Source organism: Amblyomma americanum, chromosome 10 (assembly GCF_052857255.1).
Source record: "Amblyomma americanum isolate KBUSLIRL-KWMA chromosome 10, ASM5285725v1, whole genome shotgun sequence".
In the NCBI taxonomy this organism is placed as follows: domain Eukaryota; kingdom Metazoa; phylum Arthropoda; class Arachnida; order Ixodida; family Ixodidae; genus Amblyomma; species Amblyomma americanum.
The window spans coordinates 3,084,793-3,106,518 of record NC_135506.1 but is presented as its reverse complement, the minus strand read 5'-3'; the positions used below and the strand labels follow the sequence as shown (position 1 = coordinate 3,106,518).

Sequence of the window (21,726 nt, the reverse complement as noted above, 5' to 3'; positions counted from 1 at the left end):
TAAGGAATGAAATTGATCATATCACTACACATGGTTAACTAATGACGGTTGCACCACATTACTAGAGCAGCAGTCCATTAATCTACCTATGTGGTGAATGCTGAAGTGCGTGTGATTCGGGCCCCATCATGTGCATCCTGAATTGTTACCAGACGAGTTAACCAGACTCCAGCCAAAGGACTTACAATGTAACTTGCATGTATGCATGCTATTGACACTACCTGGTAAGACCTTGACATTGTTGAATGGGACAGTACAGTAGACACCCAAACATGCTTTAACCGTACATCTCAAATATGCACAGTTAGTTAGGCTAACTATGTGCCACATTAATAAAATTAGTTTCTTCTTGATGCATTTCGCAGAAGTAATGCAGGTGGCCTTGGACCGCTAGCTAGTGCTTCCAAAAAAGCATGGAAACATTGACCATGAACACGAATGCAACTAAACATCAACTTCACTGATGGGTCATGATGCATTCAGTTTGTTTGATAAATTTTTTTATTTTCGTTCTGCCGAGGCATGGGCTACACAACTGTTAAAAAAAAACAGACTTCACAACATATAGACAAATTGCTTTTTCCTGAATTCAACAGAGCCCAAGGTAAAAGCTCTTCGGACAAGGAAGAATGAGTCACAGTCAAATAAAACATGCTGATGGGTGAGTTGGTGCGTATTCTCAAGTAAACGTTAGCGCAACATGAAACAATCACGTGAAAGAAAAACAGGATGACGCGCTTTTCTTCTTTTCATGTGATTGTTTCATGCTGCGCTAACGTTTACCGAAAAATATGCATCAACTCGCCCATCAACGTGTTTTACTTGAGTATCTTTTTCCATACTGCGTGCCCTTTTCTATGTGTTTCATCACCCACTTTTTAAACAGCCGTCACCGTCACCCAAATTTCATGGAAGTGCATTGTCCTGTCTTCCTTTCACGTAATTTTTTCATACCGTGCTAACATTTAGCAAAGAATGAGTCACACAATAAATATTTCATTGCCTCACAAGTACAAATAAGCAACATTCTCAAAGTCAACCTTCAAAATTATTCATTTAACATTCCCCACCTGGTCTTTCGTACAGTATGGCAACTTTACAGCTCCTTTCATTGCAGGGAAGATTCAACGGCGGTCCAGGGGATGCTTGCAACCACTACAAAACATGCACTTACAGCATATTGAAAGGTACAGGGGCATACTTAGCACAGCACGTAAAACACGTGCATCACTCAGTTAATAGCAGTGACTGAAAGCATGCCCGGCCTCACCCATAGGAACATTACTGGCATGGTACTTTCAGTGATGCATCAAGCCCTACATGCAGAGACAGAAGCCACACAGGATGACGAATAATCAGGAGCAGCACACAAGCAGGCCGACAAAGCAATCTTTTGGACGTTTTAAGCATGTGGTGAACTGTGTTCCTCAATGGCATCTTGATGGAAAAAAAAAAAAAAACTTTACAGTCACACATCCACGCTTGCACCTGGACACATCTGCATCCAATTTTGTTTTCTCAGCAGAGAGTGAGCACTCTGGAGACCTTGCAAGAGTGGTTGAGTTCCTGTGCTAGCACAGTGTCTGCCATGTACATATTTTGGTTTAGTATAGTCAAGGGTTAGATGAAAGTTCGTCAGGCATTAGTAGAAGCAAAAGTATTACAGTCACTTTTACTTATACTTTGGTTTAGTTTCAACGCTGACCAGGAGGAGATATTTAATTACATACCAATAAAGCCCCATATACTGTTTAAATGCTATATGCACATATGAATAGGAGAAATGGTACACAATTATAACTGTTTGAAACCTTACCTTGTTTGCTTTGGCCCTCCAAGAGTCTAGTGATATGCCTAAATGTGTAGTGATGTTTTTAGTAATGCCTTTGGCAGTAAAACCGGAGTCCTTGTAAATTTTGCTTTCGAACGAAAGGTGCAGTGTGGCAAAAGAAAAATAAAGATGATACATTCAGAAGGCAAGAAAGTAGGTAGCTATCAAGCCTACTGGCCTCTATTATTGTTTCTTTTCTTGCGCACTACTCTTTTGCTTCGTAACATTATGCGCAAACACTGAGGATGCCAGCAAAATAAGCCACAACGCCACTGTTCAAAATTTTTTGTTGTACTTTTATTAACATTTACACTCATGGATTCCTCATGTTTATAACGCCGAAGTTAGAGGCCCAAGATGCTAAATCAAAAACGAAGCGCTACAAGTGCTGCAGTTGAGTTCCTTCGAGGTGTAAGCGTACAGCGTTCTGAGTCGTAAACACGCCGAGCTCATTAGGTCACCGTCCACTTTTCCCGCGCTAAATGCAGGACTAGACTGCATCGGTGGAGCATGTAGCTGAATAAAGTGGTCGCGACAAAAACTCCGCACTGGGAATACGTGGAGAGATAACTCCGGTCATGCACTCACCGGCAAATAAAACAGCGATGCGGTACACCTGAGTCATACGAAGTAGCGTGCGTGTCCGACACAAACACCGCTGGATGTCAACTTGCTATCGCAGTAACAGTTTCCGACGCCAATCTCTCACGCCGAAATCAACTCCCCTATCTGCGACAACTTTCCCCTGACAGATCCGGCGCGGCCAACTCCGTTATCGCTCTGTAGTTTCTCCTGCCGCCGACAGCGAATCCTCCGTCGGGGTGTGCTGTTCGCACGCCAGGGAGAGGGCAACAGCCTGCGTGCTGATGCTGTTTGGACAGATGCGGGAGTGAAACGAGTGATGGCGAATAGACATTTCTGGCCACACGCCAAGCTAGCTTCGCGAAGCACGATGTCATCAGCTGGGCCAGCGTTCCCAAGAAAACGCGACGCGAAGGCTACGGGAGGAGGCAGCTGAGCCCTCCAACCAAGGCCGCGCGGCTACGCGACGAGCTACAGCTGTCCGCAATCGATTAAGCTAACAGGCGAAGATCATGCGTGGTCGATGGCAGCGACGACGGCTAAATCAAAATTTTCCTTTATAACCGGCCCCTGTTGATGCTAGCGGGCGCGGAGGGCAGCAGCATATCGGCGGACGGATGTAACGTGGATGGGGCAGCTGCTGCTGCATCTTACCCTGACGTGACCGGTGATGTCCCGAGCGCGGAGGCTTCGAATCCATCACTCAAGGCTGCTCCACCCGGCTTGTTCCACTACACAAGTTTGCATCTGAAGCGCTCGCTGCTTCCGTTCGGCTGCAGAAATGGCAAGGTTGAAGCCCACGGCGAGCAGCAACCTCTGCAGCGGCGAACTAAATGCCTACAGTCGTATCAACATGCAACAACTCATAGCGGACGCAGCGGACGCTTGACAGATCGCTCACTCTCCGCTCGTTGCTCCGCCATAGAACGGAAGTGAGGCGTGTCACAGTCGTTTCCGCCGAGCACCTAGCGCCACTCAACGTACACTAAGAACAACTAAAGACGTATTTAATAGAGTGCACTGAGCACAACCCTCATCCTGCACTGTTGCTACCCCGCTGCACTCTATTCGGAGTAATTTGGAATGACTTCGTAAAGTCATGACTGCATCATTTCTATAACTATTCACGGGGCTCGAAGACCGATGTCGTGGCCGATCATCGCCAGCTGCGACGAAAACTGGAGAAAATCCGAGCCGCGCGCGATCGTCGCGCGGCGCGGTACTGAAGTGCGGGCAAGAGTTGGCACATGGCCAAGGTTTTCACCAGACGAAAGAGTCGACTTCGACGACTGATCGTCAGTGCGTCAGGGATAATCATGGCAATGCGAGCTATGTTTCTGCTGCTTTTCTGTGTCGCCTTAGTTCGACTGGCGTCTACTGTGTATGTCACAACCTCGCAAGACGATATTGGTGCGTATGTTTAAAAGGAACTTGGACATTTTCGCCATCCATCGATTCGGTTCCCGTAGGCATCAGCTTGTCATCTTTCGATATCGCAGTGCTCAGAAAAGCCTTGAAAGGTCACTGCGTTGCTGATTTGTTTTTATGCTGAGTGGTTCATTACTTCTGGTCACGCAGTGCTGGCTTGAGTCAATACATGTTGTGTATTTTATGCCGGCTGTATTAAAATAGACGCGAATTGCGTTCCTTCCATAGCGCACCAAAACTTCGGTAATTCCATGCGCTCACTGCGTAGTTTCCTCCCGCGTGAAGTGCTGCCCACTGCTGCCCTCCCACCAGTTTTGAGACCTAGCTTAATGCCAGCTGTTAAATTGTGCTGGAAGACTGCCCATAGAAAGTGTTTCGCGGAGTTACGAGCGATTTAGAGGATGGATGAATCGTACAGAAATTACTCTAGCGTGAAACGAGCCCAAGGACAAACACCTGTCTGTGGCTGCGCCCTTGTTCTCGTTTTATAACTATCTTCGTTTTCATATTTTATTGCGTGATCGTCGAGGGTGTTGGCGTCTGTAATAACAAATGAAAATTGGTTGTTGGGGAAAGGAAATGGCGCAGTATCTGTCTCCCATCTCGGCGGACACCTGAACCGCGCCGTAAGGGAAAGGGTAAAGGAGGGACTGAAAGAAGAAAGGAAGAAAGGTGCGTGCCGTAGTTGAACGGCTCCGGAATAATTTCGACCACCTGGGGATCTTTCACGTGCACTGTCATCGCACAGCACACGGGCGCCTTAGCGTTTCGCCTCCATCGAAACGCGGCCGCCTCGGTTGGGTTCGAACCCGGGAACTCCGGATGAGTAGCCGAGCGCCCTAGCCACTGAGCCACCGCGGCGGGTCCGTAATAGCAACGTTTGTGAATTTCTCCGATGATTGATGTTGACGAAAGCATTTGGGATAGGTGCGAATCCAGTTCCACTTTCACTTGCCTTACTTCTGTGTGTGTGTGCATGTGTATGTAAAAGGGGGTGGGTGGGAGGGGTTGTTCTTAATGCGGGTAGCAAGAGTTGTACTATGTTTTTATTCCTTTCAGTGAAATCGATGCACATGACTGAGGAGAAGGCATCAAAGAACAAAAGACATGCCTGTAACTTAATGTTTATGCTTTGTTATGTTTGCTATTTCATATTTCAGCTGTATGTTATCGTGTACACACCTTACACTTGTTGAGACACTGCTATATGGCTGATGTCGCAAGCAAACGGAACACATTTCTGACATCAAAGTGCATTGCTACTCACCACTGGAACTTGAGAGGAGTATTGCGGTCCATAGAAACATGACGAAACTCTTAAAATTATTTTCCTTTCACAGTGTGTCTATAGAGGCGGCCACTCGTTAACAGTTGGTGAGAACTTTTAAGAAGAGCACGGCAGCCCGTAACATCATCTCTGAGCTGAAATATTTCTGAAAGGTCACAATAAATATATGTAATAATGCTGGACATCCCCTCCACAATTTCTGTGTGCTCAGTCAGCAAAGTGCTTCTCTGAATCTTAGGCTTTTTGTGTTGTCGCACATGCATTTGCTCGCAAATACAGTCCTTCAAATTAGCTGTACGTGGAAGGCAGTTCTCAAACGTCATGATAAGTGAATTGTGCATGCATCGTGGCAGACGACAGCATAGACGATACCCCCAGGCGGCTCTGGCGTCTGTGAGCGCCCTCTGTTTTTGTAAATCCAGTGCTGGTCTATAGACCTGAGGCAGCCTCTGATCATAAAGATCATGGGCCTACAATAAGCACATTTGACATTGGGAAGCTGTGATGAAATTCACATGCTCATTATGACCACCTGCTTCTTGATGCCCATGATTTTTGGCACTTGTGCTGTGAAGCCTAAGCCTAAAAAAATTTTGCCCTTTATTCTTTTTTATATCAATGCTATATAGCTCTGATTTTACCATATAGTTGACAGTTTTTGTTTTGGTGGTCATTTGGAGTGTGGTTTTTATTATACAGCACTTTTATCTTGTGCTCTGTATGTTTTGAGGAGTCTGAGGTGCACATTTTTCATCATTGAAATAATCTTTACAGTGGAATCCAAAGATGGCTTGGTTTTTGAGTAGTTTAGACACACCACTATTTTGCAGAGATGAAGCTCTTTGTATTCAATACTCGAACTGCGAAAAGTTTTCGTGTTAAGCACCAGATGGCACTGTGCTTCCACCAAGCGCTCATTAGAAAGGCTGTATCCATAGATTGTGACCATGGCCGCCATGGTGGCTCAGTGATTATGGCGCTCGGCTGCTGACCCGAAAGATGCGGTTCGATCCCAGCTGCGGCTGTCAAATTTTGATGGAGGAAAAATTCTAGAGGCCCGTGTATTGTGCGATGTTGGTGCATGTTAAAGAACTCCAGGTGGTCGAAATTTCCGGAGCCCTTCACTACGGCGTCCCTCATAGCCTGAGTCGCTTTGGGACGTTAAACCCCCATAAGCTGCACCATAAGCTAAAGATTGTGACCATCATCACCATTTCCCCTTGGTGTAGTGCTGGGGTGTACTGAGCTGCTGATTGCGAGGCATTTCGTTCTTGTGCCTACTACTGGTAGTGGCATAGACCGGCAACTGTTTTGCTTTTTTCTTCTTACAGGCTACTTCTGGCATGTGACTGACTTTCATGTGGACAAGGACTACTCCACACGGGGTAGTCGGGTGCTGTCATGCCATGTGGATGTCAACCGCACGACGATGGATGACATTGGGGCATACGGTGACTTCCTGTGTGATGCTCCAAAACTTTTGGCACAGTCTGCCGTAGAAGCCATGGAACGGATACACCCCGCAGTAGACTTTGTGCTGTGGACAGGGTAAGTGTGGTTGCATGGCATCTTTAGGCAGTTGAACAAGGCATCTCTGAGGTCTGTTTTTGTACTGAATGCTGATGTAGTTGATAGAGGGGCCTCTCATACAACATTATTGAATACAGCTCTGTGCTTGAACAGCTTTTGCTGAGTTCAGCTTTGAATCATGCTTATTTTTACTGGTAAGCATTTTGCATTGTGGACATGTAACGAAGTTGAACACTGAGAAAGCTTGGATGTAACCGTTGTTTAGACATTTACGTAGACAGCTGCACTACCAATTACTGGAAGCTACAATTCCACTGTTATAACTGTTGCTTTGCTATCAATTGTTTCAATACAACAATAGGTGCCCTTTGTACTCTTTAGTAAAACATCACGATGCTCGTATATAGCATGGGCTACAGAAGCTGTGCATGATATGAAATCATAAAAGCAGCCGAAAGATAAAGCAAAGAGTAACCAAGGTTCAATCTGCATCGTGTTGTGAGTGACCTGCATGAAATGATTAAATATGGAAAGAAAGGAAAAAACGGGCAATAGTGGCTAAAATAATTAAAACATAAAACTGTGAAAAAAAAAGTTTAAAAAGTAAGCATGCTCGAGAAAATAGTGAAGAAAGTGGAACCTCCGGTTATCTGAGCCTCTAATCATCGAGCTAGGTTATTGTAAAAATGTGCAGTGGATGTTCTAAGAGGACCTTGGTGTGGGCTAGTTGGTTCATACTGCTACGACAGACTGACAAAGCGCAACGGAACTAGGACGAGTAGAAGAAACACGAAACATAGGACAGGCGAAACACAGGAAGCGCCTGTCCTGTGTTTCGTGTTTCTTCTACTCAGTTAGGTTAGGTTAGGTTAGGTTAGGCTAGGCTCCTAGTTCCGTTGCGCTTTGTCAGTCTGTGTCGTTGCAGTGTATGGGGAAAACATTGAGATCGTACCAGCCTGTAGTGAGGGGGGTGGAACCTTATCAGGCTTGATTGTTGGGCTAGCATGTTTTAGGAATGTGCAGCGGAAGGGGGAAACATTGAGCTCACGCTAGCCTGTATTGCAGCAGGGTTAAGCCAGCATGTTTCAACTGAGGACTCTTCTGTAAGCAGTGTAGTTTCATTAAGTCCCTAGAGTAAATTCTTCACTATTTAGAATAGAAGAGACGCAACCCAGATAAGCTCATGCAATGTGGCCGACGTCATACAAACTCATATGCGCTGCACTTTTCATTCCCTTGGCTCTATTCTGTTCCATTCCTCAGCTGGATGTAACACATCACATGATTGTGATTATTGTCTCACTGCACCAAAATTTCCCTCATTCTGTTTCTATAATTGCAGTCGTGCTCCTGCACCGACTGTTGAGTTGAATTTACGTTGGGTTGGATTTCAGTCCCAGCTTCCACGGTGCCGGTCACTCTGTACGCCGGTAGCCAGACCGGTCAGAGTCCGGAGCTGTAGCTATGCTTATGTGGGACGGGTCTGTTCAACTATTTATCCGCTATAGTTTCACATCAGACACAAACTCAAATGTCTAAAAGTCATATTGAAGTGAAGTCATGTGTGGTCACATTAACAATTCCCTGTTAATGTGTTTAAACACACTTCTATCTTGATGTGCGATAAACTGATCTAGTCTGACTCTTCAGTGTTTTTAGAATCTTTGGTTACAAGAGACCTTGGTTACAAGAGACATCTTCCTCAGGTCCCTTGAGCGTCTCTTGTAACCAGGTATTACTGTATTGTCTTCAAAGTGTGGTTCCTTTTGTTGCACATAAACAATTAAAAGTAATGGATTAAGGGAAAAGAAACAGAGGGGAGGGACTAATGGAATATGTGGCATTGGTGTTTGTCCTTTTGTAAAAAGTAGAGAAAAGAAAAGTTATTTTCGTTTATTTTGCGACATGACATCACAATGTGAAGCTTTCTACATAAACTGGGAGCTGGGACAGTAGTGATGAAGCATACCGTACTTTCTGTTTGGAGGGAAAGGTTGAGCATTTTTATTTCAGACAAACCTAGCTAAGCCTTTGACTGTGATTTGCCGTCTGTGATTGTGAGAAGCTATAAATAAGTTTGATCAGGGATCAGAAGTGAAGATGGAAGACTTGGTCGTTCTGTATTTGCCTGGCATGATGACTAAATTCAAGATGATGGGGCGACTGAGTGCATGCAGAGTGGTTTGTTGTTTGCTGTTTGCCAGCAAATGAAGAAAAGCTGAAAATTCATTGCTTGAGAGTTTTCAAGGCTTCTTTTGAAAGCATTAGTGAAGTGGGCCGTAGCTGCAAAGTATTTGTTTTTCTGAGGAAATTGAATCACCGTGTTTAGTCTGAAGAAGGCATCGAATCGCAGCGCACATAGGCACATGTGGGATACTTTTTTGTTACTTCATCATGAGGAGGTGGCAGGAAGAGGTACCACATAGTAAGCAAATTCACTAACTGATGTTTCAGGTCACTGCATAAATAATTGTCTTGCTGGTTTAATTAAAATAAATTGTGGGGTTTACTGTCTCGAAGCGACACATAGGCTATGCCGTAGTAGAGGGCTCTGGATAAATTTACACCATCTAGGTTTCTTTAATGTGCGCCGGCATTGCACAGGAGACGGATATTTTTGTATTTCACCTGCATCGAAATTCAGCTGCTGCAGCCGGCATTTGAACCTGCAGCCTTAGGGTCAGCAACCCAATGCCAAAGCCACTGAAGCACCGCGTTTCTTTTTTTCTAAGCATGGCTGATTAATATTAAATTGCCTCATTTTCTTGTTTCTGCAGGGACAATCTGCCTCACACTAGCGGCATCTCGTGGACTGACATGTACAATGAGACGCGCTGGATTGGGGACCTGCTATGGCACTGGGCCCGGCGCCACCGCTCGTTTGTCGTGCCCACCCTGGGCAACCATGACTGGGTTCCGGCTAACGCCATGGAGTCCAAGAATGCCACCCTGTACCGAGGCTTCCTCAACCATGGTGGTTTCAACCAGTTGCTCCCTGAGGATGCGTGGGCCACATTTGAGCGTGGTGAGGCCCTTTGTCTTTGACCCATTGGTGTTTCTGGCAACATCTGTTAGAATGGCTGTAGTGCTTGTTTTAAAGACAGTACTTGAATTTGTTGGTGCAAAAATTGACATTGTATAAGATGTGACCGGTGCATTGGGACAGTTGTTCCTCTGGGTACCTGGTTCTGCCGGTTTGCGTGCTTTTTGGAGCATGTTGAAGGATTCACAGCATTAGTAGAGTGCCCTGGAAAATGGGTACCATTTGTGTACATTGTGCTCCATATCCGTGCGACAGAAGCTACTGATTTGTTGAAATTTCAAGCTTTACCAGTGTTTCAGGCCAGTCTGCCCACGCAGGTTGGCTGTGGATGTCGTCGCACCATTGATTCTTCTGGTTCTCCGTGCAGGTGGCTACTACAGCCGGCCGTTGTCCAAGAACGTCCAGCTGGTGTGCCTCAATTCAGTGCTGTGGTACACTGGTAACAAGGGCGGGCAGCCAGGACCCAGTGACCCGCAGATGGCCTGGCTGCGAGACCAGCTGCACAACGCTCAGCGCCAGGGACAGAAGGTGCCATGAAGAATTGGAAAAGATGGGGGACTTGTCATCCCTGGTTTCCCGCGATTCTGCAAAAAATCAGATTTAGGCATTTCTCGTGGAATTGTGTGTTAGGAGCCATATTATCTGTTTTGATGCTATAGTTACATCAGTAACAAGGACAGTAGGATAGAAAGATTACTATTTTACCTTATTTGCACAAACATAACGCAAGGAGAGAGTTTGAAATCTTGGGTGAATTTTAAAAGAAATGTCACATTCATTCCCATATTCAAATCAACTGATTGCATGCCCGTTTCCAACTACCGCCCGATTCCCTTGACTTCGACAAGCTGTAAAATACTAGAACACGTTATCTGCCGCCACTTGACTCCATTTCTGGAAGAAAATAATCTCTTATCAGATGCTCAGCATGTGGCACGTTGTTTGACGTGGCTTGTAGACTGCGACACAAATACTTAGTGTATGTCAAGACTTCGCACTCGCTATTTTATAACAAAGAACAGATCGATGCAATATTCTTAGACTATGCCAAAGCCTTTGATAAAGTACCTCATAATAAATTATTACAGAAACTTTATGCCATCAGAATAAATTGTACACTCATTAAATTTATTAGGGCTTATCTAGAAAACCGGTGTCAATAGAAGTTGACAAGTCCTGCTCCGAGACCCTGCAAGTAAATTCAGGGATGCCACAAGGCTCAGTATTGGGGCCAATTCTACTTCTTATTTATGTTAATGATATAGTAAAGCTGTACGCAGTGATGTTAAGATAAAACTTTTCGCAGATGACCGCGTTCTTTACACCTCAGCTAAGTCTAAAACCGACCAAATTAAGCTCAACAAAAGTCTCGAAGAAATTTTGGACTGGTGCACGAAATGGGGCATGTATTTAAATACTGATAAGTGCTTAGTTCTTCGTATATGCAAGGCCAAAACAGTTTTGCAGCATTCTTACTCAGTTAATGGCATTCCATTTAATGAATCATTGGCAGTAAAATATCTAGGCATTACTATTAAAGATCTGCTATGGGATACCCATATTAATAACATCTGCACCAAAGCCTTTAGGTCTCTCTGGTTTATCCGGCGTAAGCTTTCAAAAGCCCCTGTAAATGTTAAATTAGCAGCATTTAAAGCATTAGTCAGACCATGCTTGGATTATGCTTCCTGTCTGTGGGACCCCTTCACTGACAGACATAACTAGGTTAGAAAAAGTCCAAAGGACTGCAATTCCTAGATTCATTTGCAGTAAATATAAAAGATCTGACAACCCGAACGAAATGATCAGGTATCTCGGCCTTGACACACTTAAGTCCAGGCGTAATGAATGTCGATTAAGGTATCTATACCTAATGTACAAAAAACAGATTTTAATGAACAATCATAAATTCATTACAGCTAATACCCTCGCGCTCAAGCTCCCGTTTTGATAATGGTAAAATGATTCAAGAGTATGCCACTCTGAATAACACGTGTAAATTTTCACTTTTTCCTCGAACGATCAGCGACTGGAATAAATTACCGAAACTTATTGTCAATGGCCCCAGTATTGATGCATTTATTGCAAATTTGAAGAAAATGTATACATGATGTTCTTGTACTCCTGTGTCCGATTTCATTTGCTTTAAGTTCATGCCCTGATGTGATGTAGTTAATGCTTATTGTGTGGCGTAACATTTATTGTATGCAATTTTTTGTGCTCACTCCTGCTTGGAGTCATGCGACTCTGCAGTATTGTAAATAAATAAAAACATGTTGCAGTTATAATGCAGTTGAAAGTCTTCAGGGCCCACATGGAGCTTTCCTTGCTTCTTTCTACTGATCCTTTAATTTGCTTCAAGCATGCATGCGAACTCTGGAACAAAGGTGACACATTTCTTTGCTCTGTTTCTCTTTCAGGTGTTCATCTCGGGACATGTTGGCCCGGGCTACTTCAGCCGCGCCCTTGTCGGGCAGCCTGCCTCTGTGGCATTCTTTGAGGATATCAACGACAGGTACCAGGACCTGATAGCCCAGTACAAGGACATTGTGGCCGGACAGTTTTTTGGTCACCAGCACAGCAATGGCTTTGTTGTGTTGTCGGACAAGAATGGCAAGTGCTTCTTTTCCAGCTTTCACCTTCTTCTGTTCTGCCTCTTGCGTTTCGAGCACACTTGTGCAATAATATTATGCATGAAAGGATTACTTTCGCGTAATGCTTAATCTACATGGCTTAAGATGGAAGCTCTAAGGAGTGTAACTTGGTGAGCCGAATGTGAACAACTCTGCGGGGGTCAAAACCTCTTGTTTTTGAGCCTTCAAGATTGCAGTGGCAAAAAGTGATGTCGTCACACAAGCTGCTGTCTGGGCGGGCGCCCAGCTTGCTAGGTCGTTGGTTCAGGGAGGAACCCACTGTTCCTGATGAGTGATGCAGTAAAAGCTCATTAATTCAAATGTCTAGGGACCAGAAAAGAAAAAAGCTGCAACTTTTCAAAGTTCTAGAGATTGAATGACCTTGAAATAAACAAAAAAACGCTTTGCGGCTGAATTCGGTGATAAACTGGGCAATGGTCACCTGCTTTCGAGATGAGAACAGCATGACAGTGACTATTAATAGCGCACCAGAACTTGATGTGACCTTGGTGATGACAGGTGATGTTCAATAACCGATAACCAGTACAGTCGAACCTCGATATGTCGAACAGCGTGGTGATCGCAAAATTGTTCGATATAGCCAGAATTCGATATACCGTATTTACGCGCATAATTTGCGCACTATTTATTCAGAAATTAGGGCTCTAAGAAGGGGGTGCACAAATTAAGCGGGGATTTCGTGAGCGCGACTTAAAAAAGTCCACAAAGGTCATAACGCGCAATATAGGTATAGTGTATGTTGCTGCGTATACGTCAGCACTCAGACCCGTACCCTACGCTGGCCGGCCCCCGAAAAAAAGTTCACTCTGAATGAGCGGGGCAACATCAGTGCTTGCGGAATCAACCTCAGCAGCGTCTTTGTTTGGCCGCTCAGCAGTAACTTCCGCTGCGATCTCCACGCCTGTCAACTCCCCCACTGTTCCGGTGCTGTTGTCACCGCCAACGAAGTCGTCAGTGCACATGCTCTGTGGCTCAGCACCAACCACGCCACGACAAGCCTAAGCCATAGAATAAAGAACCACCTAAGCGATCACACCAATGACACAGGATAACATCGTCTGGCGCAGCGCAAGTGGCGGAGTGGGGAATCAGTGCGGAAAATGCAATGTGTCGTTGACGTTTTCCTATGACGCCGCTGCGTTCAAATGGTGCCCTCAGCGCGATCGATGTGTGCAACTATCGTGCGTAGCAGTCGGGAACGCCCATCGCGCCGCCATCTTCGAGGGTGTTGCGGGGAACCTCGCCTCTTGTGAACAAAGCGCACGTGGTTTTGGGTGGTGGAGTTCGATATATCCATTTTACATCCGGCCCCGTTCGAAATAAAAAATTAAAAATACATGCGATTTTCCGCGTGATATAGAAAGTGTTCAATATATGCAATAATTCGATATATCTGTGTTTGATATATCGAGGTTTGACTGTAGTCCCTTGTGGGGAAAAATGGATTCCTTGAGAAGGCAAGTATAGCAGGTGGCATCAGAGGGTCAGGCGGGTGGATGTGATTAGGAAGTTTGCAGGGATAAGGTATCTGCAGCTGGCACCACAAGACAGGGTTGATTGGAGGTGTATGGGAAAGGCCATTACCCTGCAGTGGACATAGTTGGGGTGATTTTATTTGCACACCTCGTTGGCATACCTGCCAGAAGGGCAGGTCTACTAAGTAGAGGGTTTTTGGAAGCCCTCTTTTGACGTGTGTGTGTATGGGTGTGTGGCCCGATGTTGACGATTGTTGGCCTTGTATGTGATGCAAGTGCAGGTGCGCCAGTCAGTTCGATACAGCTGGCCGGATCAGTGACGCCGTGGGGCAGCAGCAATCCTATCTACAGGCGAGTCTCTGAGCCGACGAACCCATCCGTACGACTGTACACGTACCGGCGCTCCACCGGAGACCTCCTCGACTACGACGTCTACTATCTGGACCTGGTCAAGGCCAATAGGGCCGCTGCTTCGCAGGTGACTGCCTTGGGCATTGTGCATTGCCAGTGTATTGTTTGGAAAAGTGAAGGAAGAGCCTGGAAAAGAGACAACAGAGAGCATTGACTGATGAGAAGGAAGACAATGGTAGTAACAAAAGCAGGGACATGCAGATAAGGAAATGTGCAAGGCGGTGATTCTGTATCTGAAGTTTCAGTGAATAAGTGGACTTGAATGGGACCATTGATGCACGTGAAAGCTCTGCTGTAGAGATCATTTGTATGTTAGGGTGACAGAAACGATACAGAGGGAAGGCAGACGTAGTCAAGGAGGACAGTGAAAAATTGCTTACTTTGAAGGCGAAAGCATTAGTGTACCATTGTGAGCATTCCACATCGACGCAGATTGCACACTGAGAGATGAAACGAAGTCACACCTCCAAACATTGATTCCACAAATGCTGAATCCACAAAGTTCCCAATGGAACAAACACCTGGACACTCGGTTCAAATACCTGTCGCAATCTAGCCTCCAACCTGGCGAAGAGATGTGTGTTGAAATCACAATGGTGTATGATGAATGGTTGCATCACAATTTTGTTGCGAAAATTGGTTTTTGAGGGAAGGAATGGTGCCGCACCCTAAGGGAAAAAGTAGAGTCTGGGAAGGCATACAATTGAAGCTGCACATGTCGCCGGTTCGAATCCCTGTCGATGGCTAGCCTCCAACTTGAGTAGCACATGTAACCTATATGCAACGAGAAATCTTATGATGCCACCCAGAATGCTGTACCACAAACCGTCGTGTCACAATCTTGGTAAAAATTTTGTCGGAAAAACTGCCGTCACATTGAGGTCGGCCAGTGGGGAGTATATAAGACGAACGACATGTATATGATTGTCCGAAATGGCAATGCTCAGCTTGTGTGTGTCAGTCGGCTGCTTGATGACGTCTCCGTATTTTTCTTGCCATTGCTGGGATTTTCTGTAGCATTTGTGACTACACATCCTAACACATGTCACTGGCTCTTCTCATAATGGGACTAATTCAGCTTTTTTCAACATGCAGAAGGAGCCAGAGTGGGAGCGCCTGTATTCAGCCAGCCATGACTTTGGACAAGCGGACCTGAGTACTGCCTCTGTCGTGGAGTTGGCTCACCGAATCGCCCGCTCACCAGACCTGCTCTCGCGGTACATCAGCCTCAGCTCCTCGCTCAAGGACGTGGGACCTTGCGACAGTGCTTGCCGCCAGACAATGCTCTGTGCCATCCTGGCATCCCGCAAAGACTCCCATGCGGCCTGCATGGCCGAAGGAGGAAAGTTGCACGCTCACAGCATCCAACAGAGCGGCCACGAGGAGGCCACCACAACCGTCAGGGATGTTCTTGTGGGCATGTCGGTGTCTGTTGTGATTGTTGCCGGCATTGTGCTGTTGGTGCGAGCCAAGAGAGCACACATGATGCAGGGACCACGCTATGGCCGTTTTAGTTGATTTGGGTTTGGCAGTAGACTGCAGAAAAGATTTGTGCTGCATTGTTATCACATAGTTGTTGAGAGCTGCATTGCTGATCGATACTGGCATCGTGCCTTTGTTTGTGTCGAGGCTTTTAAAGTCCTCATTGAAAAGCATACGAAGACAGATGAAAGAAAAAAAAAGGGAGTGGCTTTGTTAGTTGAAACCTACAGGAGAGGTGATTTGCAGGAAGAAATAACGCGCATTGTTCATGGTGTGTGCACTTTTTACATGCGTGATTTAAAATTAGACTTGCAGGCCTTTTTTTATTGAATCTTTGTTGTGAGTCAGCACTTGTGTGCCGCTCATTCCTGTGTTTTTAGACTTTGAAGCCGTTGTTGTGTTGCCAGTTTATGGTGCTCTAGCGCTTCAAGGTTTTGTTTTCGGTCAAAGTAATATGCGGTTTTCTGAGCAGTGCTGCAGTGTAAATGCTGCTTGAGTGTACTGTCTGAATCAGGCTAAACATAGAACTGTGATCAAGTAGCCAGTCATACAGGAGACATTGTTGACTGATCTCGTCTGCTTTATGGTCAAGCTTTTATTGCAGAGGACACCCAAGCCCAATCTGGCTCTGAAATCTGTATAGAGAATGTTTTTAGTTTTATGAGTAACTCTGGGGTGATTGATAGTTGAGTCCTGCTACTTATTAATTGCAATATTTGACTGCCAGTATGAGCTTACTTTTGCAAACTCGTGCAGTTTCTCACTGTCGTGGTTGTGTTACACATGATGGGAACAAATTTCAGTATATGTCATAATATCACGATTAGGGATTGTGCGTGCTTAGCTTGTGTACGTGCACGATAATACATAGGCTAGTAATGCAATGAATGCATAAAGGCATTTATTGCACTTGTGATGCGCACTGCACACATTTTCCTATCGTTCAGTTCGACGCCGATTGTGTGACTGCAACGAAGTTGTCTGAGGTGATTTACTACAACTGGCATTGTTACATTCACTCTCAGTTGCAGTGCAGTACTGTATGGACGTTTAGTTGTCCCCACCGACTTCTCTGGTTCCGTTACTGCTCCAGTGCCTTTACGAAAAACTACACTAATGTTGTGCTGTATACTACAGAAGTGCTGAAATACATCAATAACTCTGGGAATTGTTTGCTACAGTAAACATGTTAAGGCAGCTTGTTTCACAATATTCCGCCATTCTTCCAAAAATCATGGATTTAAGCATTTTTTGCGGAATTGTGTTTTGAATTGTGTTTTAACAGCCACTTTTTTTTTATGCTATTGTTACAGACATCCATAGGAATGACAATGCGATGGAAAAATGGCTGTTGTACTGTATTTGCACAAAATAACGATTGGTTAAACTCTGGAGAATTTTAAAAGTAATATTAATAATACGATATAATGTAATCTCGAACTGTTCAGGCCTACCTTATTCGCCCCCTTTTGGTTCCAAATATAACGCGAGGCGTATTCTGGAACATTTTTTGATGTCTCCCACCGAATTAAAAATTTTCTGCCGCAGAAAGCTTGGGGCCTTAGGCATGCTGCACTGATTGATATGAAAAGTTTATGATCCTGTGGTGAACTAATGTCGTACACTAGGGCAAATATGTGGTGAATTCGAAATGCTGATCTAGACCGGTTCACCTGCTCTTCGGCAGAGCGCCTGAATCTGGCAGAGAGCACCCGCTCTAAATCTGCATTTGGAACACTTGTGCTCCAGCTGGAGCAAGCCGGGGCTGGTCGCATACCGTTGGGGGAGAAAAACACCCAGTGTTCCTTGTGCTCTCCCATGCGTGTTGTCGGCTGTGGAATGGCAGACATCTGTTCAAATGCGCCAATTTCAGCAAAGCAATCTGGACTGCTCCACGGGGGTATCTTTGCATGGCAACTGCTCCAAATCTGCCATTGGAACAAGCAATCCCAAATCCTGATCTGGCGTTGGAATAGCCTTGCTCTGAGCATAAAAAGTTGATCTGGAAGTGCTGCAATTCTGCGTTTGGAATTCATCAGTAGTCATTGAATCGGCAGTTGTTGGGAAAGGTTTGTAGCTGCTTCTAGCGGTCAGTGTCTTTGTTGACTCTTGCTCTAAAATACATGGTGATGCAGCTGTTCTTGCACAGTATGAAGTGCTGACATGGGAATATCACTCCAGGACTCTGAAGTTCACTGCAAAAAATGTGTTCTAAATATTCTGCACTATATTCTAGGGACCTGTTGTGGCAAGGCTCAGAATAAAAGGCACCTCTTGCCTGCTAACGAAGCTAGTCTAAGGTGTTTTTGCAATTTTGCTGCAGAACCACATGCATATATACCGATGTGTTTACCCTAAGGTACCAAAACACCAATTGTCAGTGCCTTCAGGCATTTTAAACTTTATGTGCATATTGTGATTCAGTTTATTAGTTTGGAATGAAGTGTGTTGTTGTGTGTTGTAAAAGTAAAGAACTTTTTGAAAATACATATGTGTACTTCATTGAAAAATGTAAAAATAGAATTAGTTTTTGCTAGGGCCATGACCAAATACCAGCTTAAATTTTCAGATCTGCAGCAAACAATCTAACAAAGTGGCATAAATGCAGCAAAAAGATTTTCTGTGTTTTGTTAAGGCAAGATGGGAAGGCTCCTGGTTTGGTTCCAGCGGGCTACTGCAGCAGGTGATGAAATCTGTGATAGTTGTGATGCTCGAATCTGATGACGCCAGTAGGCACAGGAATGGCAATGAGAAGGTTGTAGGACTCGAAGGTGCAAGGGTGTTTGTATCCTTGCCAGGAGCCCTTAATATTTGTGTGAAAAAAAAAAAAAGACCACTAGAAAGGGAAATGTTGCCACATTTTTCAGAGCTGACTTATGGCTAAACACTGGGCTAACTTGTGCCTAGAGGGAGAATAGACCTTGCACACTGCATGGCTTTCATGACTGGGACAGATGCAAGCTTGGAAGTCGCCACGCTGAATGCCCTCCACACTAAACTTGTGTACAAAAAAGCACGTCCATAGATCGTTTGGAGTATGGGAGAGGTGAAGGCTTCACATTTGTTTGCAAAAAACATCCATAATTAAAAGATGCAAATATGAAATTCATATGCTTTAACTTTCTTTAATGCAAAAACAATGACGGATTCTGAGTGTTTTAAAGTGACATTTATTTCTTCAAAAAGTGCTGAATGCACTGCACATTGTGAAACATCAAACTCTAGCTTATTGTTTTTCCGATTGATAAAATGCTAGAGTTGCGTGTGCAAAAATTTTTGAAAGTTTATCGGTTAAATATGCTGGTAGCATAAGAAAAAGAATACTTACAAAACATAAGCCGGTCTACTGAGCAAGAAAGTGGTTACAAAAAAAATTAGAATATCCAAAACGTTGCACATATTCATAGCTACCATTATAGCAATTTTCAGCTGCGTACATGAATCACTGCACTTTCCCTGGCCTTTCAAGTTGGGCGGCATGACTGCTTTGCCACTGGAGAAAGCAGTCCTCTGAGGACATGAAGTGGAGGTAGGTATGCATTGTGCTGCCTATTACACTTGCTCTGACCTCTGTTCTTGTTTTTTTTTATATAGCCGAGCTCGCAGTTCCTGCTTTCCTTTATATTTATCTGGTTGTTAGTGAATGGGTTTTATGGGTGAAAAGGGGGCGTGGCCATCCTTGACATTATCATAAAAAATCTGGCGTACTTGGTAAAATATCTCAGCAGTATGCTGCAAAGACCCTAAAGCGCCAATTGAGATCACTCATCATATACAAATCAAGCGCACTGCATAAAAACGTGAACGGCAAAACGAAACGCGTGAGCAAGGGCTGATGTCCTGGGCCTCTCAAACGAAGTCTCGCAATCGGAACTGAATTCCGACCATTCCACATGGTTGTCTAACTCGCCACTGCTGCTCTAAACGAAAAAAGTGCTCGGTGTACTTTTTCGCCTTCCAGGAGCGCGCGGCGCTGCAGACATCCGGCCATTTTCATTTTTCACGTCGCCTCCTCGCGTTAGGAAATGAAAAAAAAAAAAAACACCCACGGAGATGGTTTTATAGAAGTAAACTAAATGGAGCGGCTTGTCCAGGAACGCCGACTTCAATATTGAGCGGCAGGTTCAAAATGTCGGTTATATAATGACCGATGGCCTATGACAACCTAGTAAAAGTCAAGCGGAAGAAATGGGCTTGGGAAAATCAAGTAATGCGAAGGCAGGATAGCCGCTGGTCCTTAAAGGGGCTGTGAAAGGGGGTCTCAACAAAGATGCGATGTTCCCAGGATGCTAAAGGACACCGCTTCTCAAGTATCCTCCAGCAGGAATTTTTTTACATGCGTTTTGTGGAAGCTGAGTTATCTCTAGTCAAAATTTGAATTTCCGCGTATTCGCGCCTTTCCCTCTCTCCTCGTCACTTTTCGCACGATGAAATGTCAGCGCTCCTCCGCCGGGCACCTCGCACTCGCCCCCTCCGCTGGCTGCCGACGCGCGCAAACCAATGCTAGCAGCATGGAGGAAGTTTTTTTTCCTCCATGGCTAGCAGTCTGCTGCTGACGTAACGAGCGCGGATGCTGACGTAATGAGCGCGGAAACGGTCGAAAGCCTAGCACCGCAGGTCACCGCCAGGCGCGGAACCGGGAGTTTTAAAAATTGTATTGTAAATTATCGGCTCGCTTTTGAGGTCTTGTACGCGGCATGAACGCTCGTTGGCCTGTACTCTATACACAATGCGAGCATTTTATAGACAACCTCGAACACCCTTTTCATGAACCCTTTAAGGGTAACTGAGTGGATTCCAAGAGAAGGCAAGCATAGTAGGGGGCGACAGAAGGTTAGGTGGGCGGATGAGATTAAGAAGTTTGCAGGCATAGGGTGGGCGCAGCTAGCAAAGGACAGGATTAATTGGGGCCTTTGCCCTGCAGTGGGCGTACACACTAAACAATTTCTCACCCTTTAGGGTGTAAATCAGCTGTCCCCAGACGAACACCCTTTTCCAATTGTTCGCTGCTAAAAAAGGGTGCAGAGATCAGCACCCCTAAGGAAGGGTGCACTTAATGATACTTTACAGGATGTAATGGTTGCACCCTCATTAAAGGGTACTATTTTTTCATAACACCTCTACGAATGCATGTTGGAAAGGTGCTCGACATTGATCCACCCATGAGGCAAAAGCCTTGGCCTGATGCGCGCCCTCTAAACTTTCATGCTGTGCACCCTTCCGGATGGGTGCTGATCTCTGCACCCTTTTTAGCACCCAAAAGGGTGTTCGTCTGGGGACAGCTGATTTGCACCCTTAAGGGTGGGAATTTGTTTTGTGTGTAGTCAGGCTGATGATCATGATGGCCTATGGCGCGAAGATGCCGTGGCCTTAAAATCATCAGTCAAAAATGTGCTGGAACATTTAGTACAATACATTGTAAGTATGTTCCGAAGACATTAAAGCACTAAACAAAACCACTCTCATCATTTACAAATCGAGCGCACTTCATAAACAACGTGAGCGGTAAAACGAAACACGTGCGAGCACGCGCTTATGTCCTAGGCCCCTGAGACGACGTCTCGCAACCGAAACTGAGATCCGACCATTCCACGTGGTTGTCGAAATCATCACTATTGCTCTAAAAAAAACAACCGACAAATGTGCTCTGCGCAGCCCACGTGCAGCCTTTCACCTTCGTGGAGCTCTCTGCGAAGCGGACGCCATGATCGCCGACCGGCGGTAGCGGCGGTCTATGTCCGGCCGTCCGGCCAGTTTCATTTTTCACGTCACATCCTCGCGTTAGAAAATGAAAAAGAAACATTACTGAAACCAAAGGAATGGTGTTATAGAAGGCAAACCAGACGGCGTAGCTTGTCCAGGGTCATTTTTATTGTTTCCTTTTTATTTTAATTTCTGGCTCCGGCTAGAACACAAATCTGCTGCCCACCCGCTACAAAGAGATACGCGACAATATCATCATCATCACCATCGCTATTTTAAATTTTTTGCGGCAGGTTCAA

At 45.1% G+C, this 21,726-nt stretch overlaps 2 protein-coding genes across 3 annotated transcripts in view; one reads left to right on the top strand and one right to left on the bottom strand.

The window, feature by feature from the left end:
- LOC144106592 (uncharacterized) overlaps positions 1-3,347 on the bottom strand; it is a 30,580-nt gene extending 27,233 nt beyond the window's left edge. The window contains exon 1 of one of the 2 annotated variants that reach the window (XM_077639438.1): positions 3,068-3,347. The gene's annotated coding sequence lies outside the window, so the exon portion shown is untranslated. Of the gene's footprint in view, positions 1-2,419; positions 2,553-3,067 lie in introns of those variants that run through there. The other variant, XM_077639439.1, reaches the window with a different exon arrangement.
- A 127-nt stretch (positions 3,348-3,474) lies between these two features.
- On the top strand, positions 3,475-18,211 carry LOC144106591 (acid sphingomyelinase-like phosphodiesterase 3b). Its single transcript, XM_077639437.1, has 7 exons — positions 3,475-3,823; positions 6,461-6,677; positions 9,437-9,684; positions 10,070-10,230; positions 12,123-12,315; positions 14,113-14,309; positions 15,338-18,211. The coding sequence occupies exons 1-7, from the start codon at positions 3,661-3,663 to the stop codon at positions 15,758-15,760; spliced, it is 1,602 nt and encodes a 533-aa protein (XP_077495563.1). The 5' UTR covers positions 3,475-3,660; the 3' UTR covers positions 15,761-18,211.
- Positions 18,212-21,726: the final 3,515 nt, after the last annotated feature.

Excerpts from the sequence above, each read along its gene's own strand:
- LOC144106591 (XM_077639437.1), top strand. The coding sequence starts at position 3,661 with ATGGCCAAGGTTTTCACCAGACGAAAGAGTCGACTTCGACGACTGATC. Across the intron at positions 6,678-9,436 it reads GACTTTGTGCTGTGGACAGG|GGACAATCTGCCTCACACTA; the intron begins GTAAGTGTGGTT and ends TTGTTTCTGCAG. Across the intron at positions 9,685-10,069 it reads GTGGGCCACATTTGAGCGTG|GTGGCTACTACAGCCGGCCG; the intron begins GTGAGGCCCTTT and ends TTCTCCGTGCAG.